The following is a 10,266-nucleotide window of genomic DNA, read 5'->3' on the forward strand; positions in this document are numbered from 1 at the left end:
GCTAACAAATGGCCTGCTTCATCGTCACTTTCTCTATCCATTTGTCGCAAATGTTGATGTACCTACCTCTTGAGAAATACTATCTCTTTGAGGTGTCAAATGATGAGGATGTATTTCAGCTCTCATAGCAGCAGTTAAAACAATAGATGTATTGTGATTATCGTCTGCGCCAACTTCAAATGTTGATATTGACCTTATGGGACCCGGAGAATTAGGAATAGACGTTACAAAATTATCATCATTTTCAATGGCAGTAACATGCTCCTCAACAGCATTCAATCCTCCATATTCACGCCGCCGGGGAACGTTATTATTGTTATTATTAACTTGTCGTTTCGATCGTAAAGCATGATAATGACTAGGGGCTTGACATATTTCTTGATTTTTAATAGTTGCAATAGGTAATCTAGGATCTTGTATTATTTCTTGAATAAACCAATTATATTTTCTTACTCCATAAAGAAATTGTCTTCCATTAATGTAAAATGAAAACATAACTTTATAAGAAAAATGCCATGATCCTTGTGTCTTCTTCGTTCCCATTTTGCCACCCGGTAATAATTCTTGAATGATCCAATAGTCTTTTTCATCAGATGTATCAGTCACACCGTAGAAATAGTGTTTGTTATCTATGCTAAATGGAACATAAAGTTTGTGAATTGTTGACCAATGTCCCTTGTCAGTTTCGCCACCAATTATTCCCCCAGGCAAAAGCTCTTGAATAAACCAATAATTGGAACTAAAACAATAAAAATATTGCCTGCCATATATTGAAAATGGAAATCCAAGGGAATAATAGAGTTCAAATGTTCCACGATCGGTTTCATAACCTATTTTTCCGTTCGGTAATAATTCCTTAATGAACCAATTGTTATCAGACAAACTATACACATAATATTTACCGCCGATGGAAAATGGAAATATTATTGTTGGTTTTGATTTCCAATGCCCGTCGTCTGTCTTTGTACCCATTTTCCCACCTGGTAGTATTTCTTGAATGAACCAATACTTTTCGTCATCGATTCCATACATAAATTGTTTGTCATTGATAGTAAATGGAAATGCCAGCGTATATTTATTATTCCAAGTTCCAGTATCTGTTTCCAATAATGTTTTTCCATCTTCTCCCAGTTTTTGTATAAACCAATATCGTCCATCAGTTAGGTCTGTTAAACCAAAGAAATAATGTTCACCATGAATGGTAAATGCAAAAGAAATTCTATGTTCTGTAGTCCAAAGTCCATGTTGAATTTCACTTCCGAATTTAATTTTAACACAATTTATTAAACCAAAAACTATCGTCAAAAATATAAAAAATCTTAAATATACTAACATTTTGATAATGTTAGATTCACTGCTCCGATTGAAACTTGAAGACGAATTAACCTCTTGTCAGGAATCTTTATGCTTTTATACTATTCGCTTTGTTTTGTTTGTGTTTAATTTCGGATTTCGCACATCTAGTCCGCAAAATATCAGTGCTAAGGCAAAACATATCCAATGTTCACTTAGCACCGGAAACACAACACACACCAATTATGGGCCATTTCAATTACTGCAATTTTGGATAGCCACACAATTAGTGGAGGGGCCCCAGAAAAATTGAAAAGATTTTTTTAAATGCAAAATATAAATTAGCCTTACTAACCTTAATTTAGTTTCAAAATCGCACTTTAGGAGAGTCCAAGGGTCTTTTGAGGACTTTTACCAACAGGGACCCCAAAATATAAATAAAGCTTTTTCTGGAAAAAAAAAACATAAGCCAACTAATATTTTGTTACTTTTCCTTTGAGTTGTCCAAGAAAATAAATTGTTCCGAGTCGCGGGAACAAAAGTAAAAAAAAACTCCAAACATTTTCTTAAATAGAAAATTTAAGAGAAAAGGGTCCAGAAATATAGTCTTGCCGCAGGGCCCCCACAGCATAACGTACGCCACTGGTGTCGACGCAGAATTTCACCCTCGATAGCAAATTCAAACTCTCCCAAAAGAGTAGGGAGAGGGAGTAGGTGATGGTTGATCTGAAGCTAAAAATTTTATATTGATGCAATCTGTATCTGACCATACCTATGACACATCATTTCAAGATTCTTTTGATTGCTGATTAAAATGAGAACAAAGATATCGCTAATAAAATTTGGCGCTTAGTCACACAAATTAAGTATGTATATAAGCAAGCGTAATCAACGCACAACCGGGATGCAGACAGCAGACCCTTAACTAAATTAAGAATAAAAGAAGAATAAATAGGTAGGTAACAATAAGAATAATAGGGAATGACGAATTTGACAATTTTATTCTAATAAGGCTATTAAACATCATAATAAGATAGTGTATAATAAGGTGAGAATAAAAAAGTAGTATTCAGATTTGTAACGAGAGGAGAAAAGGCATGTTTTACATAATAGACATTTAATGTCGTTTCATTTTATTACAGGTATAATACATTTTAGAATTTATAAGGAGAGAGGAGAAAATCAATATTGTTTTTGTTTTGGTGCCATTCGAAAAACTCGATCAACTTGACCGACAAGTCGAAATTTTTAAGGAACGAATTTGTTACTCAATCTGCTAAATAAAAAAGCAGAAACAAAACCAATAATGCACTGCTGTGCGCAAGTGTCTTGATGCAAAGAACTGAAATAAATCAAAAGTTTCTTCGTCAAAAGATGCTTTGGTCTGCCAGATAATACGCCTAATTTAGATAATTCACATCGAAACGGATCTTCCGAAAGCTTTCCTGAGTACATTAAAGATACATCTGCAATACATACGTACGCAGAGTTATGTCAATGCCATTGAAAAAAAAAAAAATATATTTATTGGACCCCAGAGTTGCAAGGCCCAAAATGGAATCAAAAGCATAGATATCTGCTGACTAAGCTTGCTGAAAAGCAATCGGATGATTATACCAGAAATCCACGACAATCACTGTTCAACGATGAACATTGCAATTTGCAACCATTTATATGCTGATGTCCCGAATTATTTTGAACGTAATAATGCCCTGCCCCTACTTAACTTAACCTTTAAAACAAGGTGCGGCTTTCTCAAAACTTTTCGCAATGACACCGACCAATATACCTCAACATTTCAAACGGATTTTTGATCCCTATCCAAAACTCTAAAATATTTTAAAGATTCGCTTAAACATCGAAGTTTAATAAAATAAACTAATTTAGTTAAAACTTTATTCACTTTTTTTCAATATAATTTTATAAGGCTTTAAAATATTCAACCTCATTTTTAATAAAAAGTACTTATACCCACTTACCTACTAATTTCCAATATCACACCACTCATTGTGAGCTTTATCCAAGATATTATCTATGAAATGTATTAAACTTTTAGTGGTAATGATTTTTTTTAAATTTTACTTTGCAAATAAAAAAATCGAAATTATTTATTTGATCATCTCCATCCAAGAAATGCTAACCATCACACCCGAAGCACAAAACATATGGCATAAAACAAAACAGTGTTTTTTTTTCTAGTCTTTCAGCAATCAATTGTATTGAATTTAGAAGTCCTGTGATTACAATTATATTTCACATAAGAAATTCATAAAAATATAATTTGGTTTGGCACTTGAAACTGGTTCTTTTTTTATCGATTGGCGATTGGAGCCATTGGCACCGTAGTTTCAACTTTTGAACTAATTTTAAACAGGACGGATGTTTACATTTTGTATCTCTAAAAATGGCGTCCATGTCAAAAGTCCTAACAAAAAAAAAGTAAAATGTCGGATGCTAGCTCCTTCCGTCCATAACACTGGTCGGCAACGAAAATGGAGCTTGAACCAAACCATACTTTTCTATAGGACTTTTGTGTGCTGATTCCGAATCTGAAGTCAAAATTTTACTGGCACGTCAAGTTTTCGAAATATTTAAATATTAACAGGTCAAAAACGCATTTTTTGTGGTATACTTTTGGCGGTGAATTTCATCACCGTTAAATTTTTTTTTCGCAAAACTACAAATGCAATATTCAAAAGCCATATTTTATCGTCTTAAATACGTTTATTTTTATTTTCAAAATTATTTTTTTCTAAAAGATAATTGGTATAGAAAGGTATGATATTTTAAAATCTAGGTGGTTAAGGTAACTTATGGTTTTTTAAGCAGATTTGAAGTAAATTTCAGTGTTCGACTCCTGATTCGGTTGAAAAAATAGCAAAAAAATAATATTTTTAGATCAAATGTCAAAAAACATTTCATTTAAAATTAGTTTTTGGGACTTTATAGCTAAAAATGTGATGTGCAGATCTCAAAAACTAGACGTGATGGAAAAAATTTGTAAACTGTTTTGAATTCAGCACACTCAAGTTTATTAAAATCAACTTACAGAGTTCTTGCTCCCGACTTTTTTTTGTTTTTTTGCCGACCAGTGTAATTAAAACAATAGAAAACTACCAATGTTATAAAACTGTCCACCAATTAGGGGAAAATTATTTCTTTTGCTTACCATAAAACCATTTCAAAAATACTAGTTTCCATGTCTATTGGATTCATTCAGATTATAATAATCGCCATGTTATTATTATACTGAACATTTAACCTATCAATACATATCTTTTTTAAAATGAAATAAATCTATCATCCCCTATGCTATTATTTATAGGGGGTTGGACAAATTCATCTAAGTTCGAACAATGCATTCCATTGTAAATGATTCGAAGACACATATTTCCCCTCTCCCTCTGCTCTAGTCTATTTGATTTCAGAATATAAATCCAAGGGTAGATTTACTATAAGGTCTGAGCTCATGTATGGAGGTATTCAAAATTCGAAATAATACACAAATAAAGAAAAAAATATATAATAGAAATGTTGAGGTAACATTGCACATAGGCGGCTTTTGTGAGTAAAACACGATTCCCACATTAAGGATATGTACCTACCTAATTTCTATGGTCTGTATAAATTTCACGCATTAGCAATTATATAATATTTGCAAATAGATTTACCAGAGAGGTATAACATAGGTCTTTTACACAGACTTTACTCGCACATACATCCCATTTTTGGTGATATATGTATATCCTCGTTTGATGAATTTTGGTACTATTTTGCGGGTAAGTTTTCAATTTTGATTTTCCTCTCTGAATTTCAGTTCGCTGAATTAAACATTGAATTGAGGATAAAGAGCACAAATGAATGTGGGGTTTCCTGTGTTTTGGACAGGATAAAACATAAAACCCCTAATCCACGCATGAACAAATGTGCAAATAAACGTTGAAGTCTTAACACGATCATGGCATTACCAAGACAATAGGAAATTCAGAATATTCGTCCTTATTATACAGTTAATGGAATAAAATGAAAATAATGTATGATATTATGGTAGAATTGAAGGTTTTTTGAAAAGCTCGCACTACCTACAACCTATTTGTGTTATATGAAGGTATAGAAATCGCGACTAGAAGTCTCGTGCTGTGTGTAAATGAAGAATTAAAATAGTTTCCGACTCGTTAAGAAGTTAGGTATGTTTTTTGGATTAGTTTTGTAGATAATTCTTTGTGGAAATAACAATTAGGTTTGTTTGATTTTCTCATGGGTATCGGTGGGGTAGTTGATAGAAACGTAGTAAACATGAACAGCATTGATAAAATATGTGACATGTATTTTATAGTTTTTTATTTTCTTTTCATCAAACAAAAATAATATTCTTTTTCCGAATAAATTTATATGATAATTAATTTTATGTAAGATTTTGTCCAAATAGACCAGTGCCGATGCCTTCAAAAACATTAAAAAGTACAAAAAAATCATAGTAGGATGAAACCCATTGGAAAAGGAGGGGAATATGATAAGAATGAAAGGAAAAATAAATTACGGGCGAGCCGAGTTCGGGAAGTGGGTGGGTTGAGTTTTTAATGGTAAAAAATGGTATATCTCGATTTCCGGCAAAACTACAAATCCTATAGAAAAAAGTTGTATGGCAAAGTTGTAGGTAATATTTTGACTTAATACCAAAAAAACACCCTAATTTTCAATCGAAAATTCACGTGTCAAAATATCAGTTTTTTTCAAAAAGTCGGTGGGGATTTCGTTCGTTAAAATGTCTATTTTCTGATGGTGTAAAAAAAATTTTACATTAGTATACTATAGAACATGTTCTAGTAAAATTCAAAAAATGAAAAAAGCTTGAATTCGAAAAAAAAATTTTGACATTGTTTACAATTTTGGCCTATTTATTCAAATTTACACTTTAATTACTCAAAAAACGTAAGATTAATCAATGTTACATGAAATCTTACGTTTTTTGAGTAATTAAAGTGTAAATTTGAATAAATAGGCCAAAATTGTAAACAATGTTAAAAAATTTTTTTCGAATTCAAGCTTTTTTCATTTTTTGAATTTTACTAGAACATGTTCTATAGTATACTAATGTAAAATTTTTTTTTACACCATCAGAAAATAGACATTTTAACGAACGAAATGCCCACCGACTTTTTGAAAAAAGCTGATATTTTGACACGTGAATTTTCGATTGAAAATTAGGGTGTTTTTTTGGTATTAAGTCAAAATAAGGTGAACAAATTAATGTTTTAAATCAAATAAATTACAGTGTATTCGGAACATAATAGAGTAAGTTTTCACCAAATTTCGTAGAAAAATTTTAATGTTTGAAAAAGATAAAAATAAAAAACCAAAAACTCGGTTTTTTGAATTTTTCACATACATTTTGAGGTTATGTGAAAAAATTGATGATACAAAAGTTGTAGATCTTTTTATTACCTACAACTTTGCCATACAACTTTTTTCTATAGGATTTGTAGTTTTGCCGGAAATCGAGATATACCATTTTTTACCATTAAAAACTCAACCCACCCACTTCCCGAACTCGGCTCGCCCGTAATTTATTTTTCCTTTAATTTTCATCATGTTCACCTCCTTTTCCAATGGGTTTCATCCTACTATGATTTTTTTTGGTTTCAAAAATTATCGACCCTGGTCTAAAACTTCGATCACAAAAGTAAGTGTACTGTGATAAATTATAATTGTTATTAGCAGATATAACAAAGGAGCCATTTTTATAAAGCGCAAGTATTTCTGGGGATTGGTATATATTATCCTGCTGGACAAAGAATTTTCAGGATGTCAGGATATCCCACTCCAGATGCTAGTGCACCCGAAACTATCGCCATGTTTTACAGCCTCTACCATGTTCCGTAAGCTGTAACTCAAGTGTTTTTTTTTTACGTGATATATTCTTATAACTCGATGAACCATGGCTGCATCCAGGAATAAGTGAAGCCAAATTTTTTTTCCAAAACTAACGGTACCTGCGATAGAAAAGTACAATTTTTTCAAAAACGACTCAAACGTGTATAACTTTACAGACAAGACCCAACTTTTGAATTAAAAAAAAAAAAAATATTTTTGGAAAGTTACTGAAAGTACCTGCCATAGAACCATTTTTTTTGGTTTCAAAATATTTCTTACAAGACTAACTCGATTTCAACAAAAAATTTTATACAAAAGCGTTTAAGTAACCGTAATATTTTTGAATTATTTAAAAATATTTTAATTTTTTTTTTTGAAAAATCAATTTTTACAAAATGTGTTTTTGAAATGTTTCGAACTTGTTTTTTAATGTAAATTATTAATTTTTTTGGCATAATGTACTTCGTTTTGTGATCAAAACCTTTAAAAACGGCGTTTTATTAATTATAAAAACAGTTTTTATATTTTTATTATCAGAAATATGCTTTAATAAAATCAAATTATTACTTTCTCTAATTTTTTTTTTTTATAAAAATTTTTAAGATAAGAGCTACTTTTACCATAAGAGCAAATACGTGTGACCCAAGTCGTGCAATTTATTTTTTAGTCTATAGATGAATTTATTGTGAGGCTGACAAAGCTATTGTAAAATTTTCAAAATCAAGTAATGAAGTTTTTATTAAAACAAAGTATGAGATAGACTATCGACAAAGTGGTTATTATGGGTACCGGAAATTTTTTACAGAAATTTTAGTTGTACCAATAGAAAGTTTATTAAAAAAAATTTGGGTCTAATACGGATTTTTTTTTAAAAGCGCTGCGTTTTGAAATATGATTTTTTGGAAAACACCTACTTTTTAAGGGGTAATTGTAGTTGCTTTTTTATTTTTCCAAGCGTTCAATAAGTTTGAAACTTATAGAACACATAGCTATTGCATGTACATTGAATTTCTAAAATAATTATTATTTAATAATGAATTATTTCTAAAATAATATTATAAAATAATAAGCTTTCAGATGATATAAAATTTGTTGTTATATAAAAAAAGGGCATTATGAAAATTGATTGTACTCAAAAAATTCCAACTCCTTTTGTTAATGTCGTACAGATGTGAATAAGGTTTATATCTTTAGCTCAAATAATAACCTTTCATATGATATAAAATTTATTCAAGATTCAAGATTCTCATATAAAAAAATGGATTTAAGGGTGATGGAAGATAAACAAGTTTGATTTGTTTGGCTTTTTCATAAAAAATGATTGTTTTCAGTAAATCATTGTTATACTTTTTACGTAGCGTATAGACTAAAATGTAGTTTTATTCTTTAGAAGAAAGCGACTTTACAGCCAACCACTTTTTGATTAAAAAAAAAATATTTTTATCATGAAAAGCTGTTTTTTTTTCTTAAATTTTGTATCTAAAAATATGATTAGCTAGAGCTACTATTGATGACTCTTTTACATGTATTACAAGCAACTACGTGCTACCCAATCTTATACATTTCATTTTGAATAGTACAAGTCACAGACATTATTCTTTTATATAAATTTAAAAAAAAAACATTGAACTCAATTAGCCATTGTTATACATTTTTTGGTCAACTTGAGGTTTGTAAACGTCAAATCAAGTAACAATCTGTTCCGCATTCATTATTGGAACCAATTTCAGCGACTTGAATCAATGAAGCATAAATGGTAGCAATAAACTACTGCCACCTATAAATAACTAGACTTCATGGAATAACCATTGACATAGTAACTTGTGCTTTCACCTTATCATGAGGTACCTCAAGACGTTAATTCTTTTGCTATTTGTGGCGTCTCTGACGATGGCCAAAAAAGATGAATCTAGTGAAGAAGAAGATGAGAAAAAATACGGTGAGCATCATCATGAAGAAAAGGGTGAAAAGGGAGAAAAGGGTCATAAGGAAAAAAAGCACTGGGAAGAAGATGAGAAAAAGCACCACGAAGAAGATGATCATGGTCATAAATATGAAGAAGAAGGTGGCAAGAAAAAGAAAGACTGGGATGAAAAAGACGAACATGGTGAACACCACGAACATGGTGAGCATAAAAAAGGTGGCAAGCACCATCACAAAAAAGGGCATAAAAAGGGCCACAAGGCTTCCGAATATCACAAGAAAGCCAACAAGGACGAGTATTATAAGGAAAAGAAATTCTACGATGACGAAGACAAAGGAGGTCATCACAAGAAGTTCGGCAAAGGGCACGAGCATCATGAGAAAGAAGAAGGCGGTCACAAGAAAGGCGAACATCACGAAGCGGCTGAAAAGAAAGGTAGCAAAGGACACAAAGGACACTACAGCAAAGGACATCACGACGAAGATCATAAGGGTTACAAAGACGAACATGGACATGATGAGCATTATGATCATCATGAAGATTTCGGCAAGAAAGGCGAAAAGAAAGGTGGCCACAAGAAAGGATACAAAAAAGGACATCACTAAACTAATAGATAGTACCTACCTAGCTGGTAAATGTATGACATTGTGTAGGCATTTCAATGAGTTGCTGAAAATAAAAATTTAGATGTAGAAGAAGGTACTTCTGAAAATTTGTTTATTCTGTGTTTACAATCCCTTGTAAGACTCTAATTGTTTGTCAAAGTTGGCTTGGCCTGATGCTGCCACCAAGATAAGTGCCTCCTGATGGTTATCTATGTGCATAAAGTAAAAAGGATTCATTACTTTCTTACACCCTTTTGTTGTGGGATCATTTAAATCTTAGCATAGGCCAATTTGCTTTCTAACCACACACAAAACGAACCGCCTTTTTGGGACAGAACGGGATCATAATTGGAACATTCACAACAGTAGTCATATTCTTATATTTATTTTGTTTTTCAATCTTTCAGTTTGAAGTTGAGGAAAAGGAAATGGAGTTAAGGATTAATATAATTTTTTAAAATTGTAGTCATTTGGTTAGGGATTATAAAATTGGTGTCTCAGTGGAGAGAAAATGCAGGTATGCTAAGAGAAGATCTAATTACTTGAACGGATTTCAATTAACTACAAATT

General features: G+C 31.4%; 1 protein-coding gene across 1 annotated transcript; it reads left to right on the top strand.

Moving 5' to 3' along the window:
- The first annotated feature begins 8,713 nt into the window (after positions 1–8,713).
- On the top strand, positions 8,714–9,747 carry LOC129907411 (putative eggshell protein). Its single transcript, XM_055983600.1, has 2 exons — positions 8,714–8,836; positions 8,898–9,747. The coding sequence occupies exon 2, from the start codon at positions 9,007–9,009 to the stop codon at positions 9,694–9,696; it is 690 nt and encodes a 229-aa protein (XP_055839575.1). The 5' UTR covers positions 8,714–8,836; positions 8,898–9,006; the 3' UTR covers positions 9,697–9,747.
- Positions 9,748–10,266: the final 519 nt, after the last annotated feature.

Source organism: Episyrphus balteatus, chromosome 1, assembly GCF_945859705.1.
Source record: "Episyrphus balteatus chromosome 1, idEpiBalt1.1, whole genome shotgun sequence".
Classification (NCBI taxonomy): domain Eukaryota; kingdom Metazoa; phylum Arthropoda; class Insecta; order Diptera; family Syrphidae; genus Episyrphus; species Episyrphus balteatus.

Coding starts and splice junctions, on each gene's coding strand:
- LOC129907411 (XM_055983600.1), top strand. CDS start 9,007: ATGAGGTACCTCAAGACGTTAATTCTTTTGCTATTTGTGGCGTCTCTG.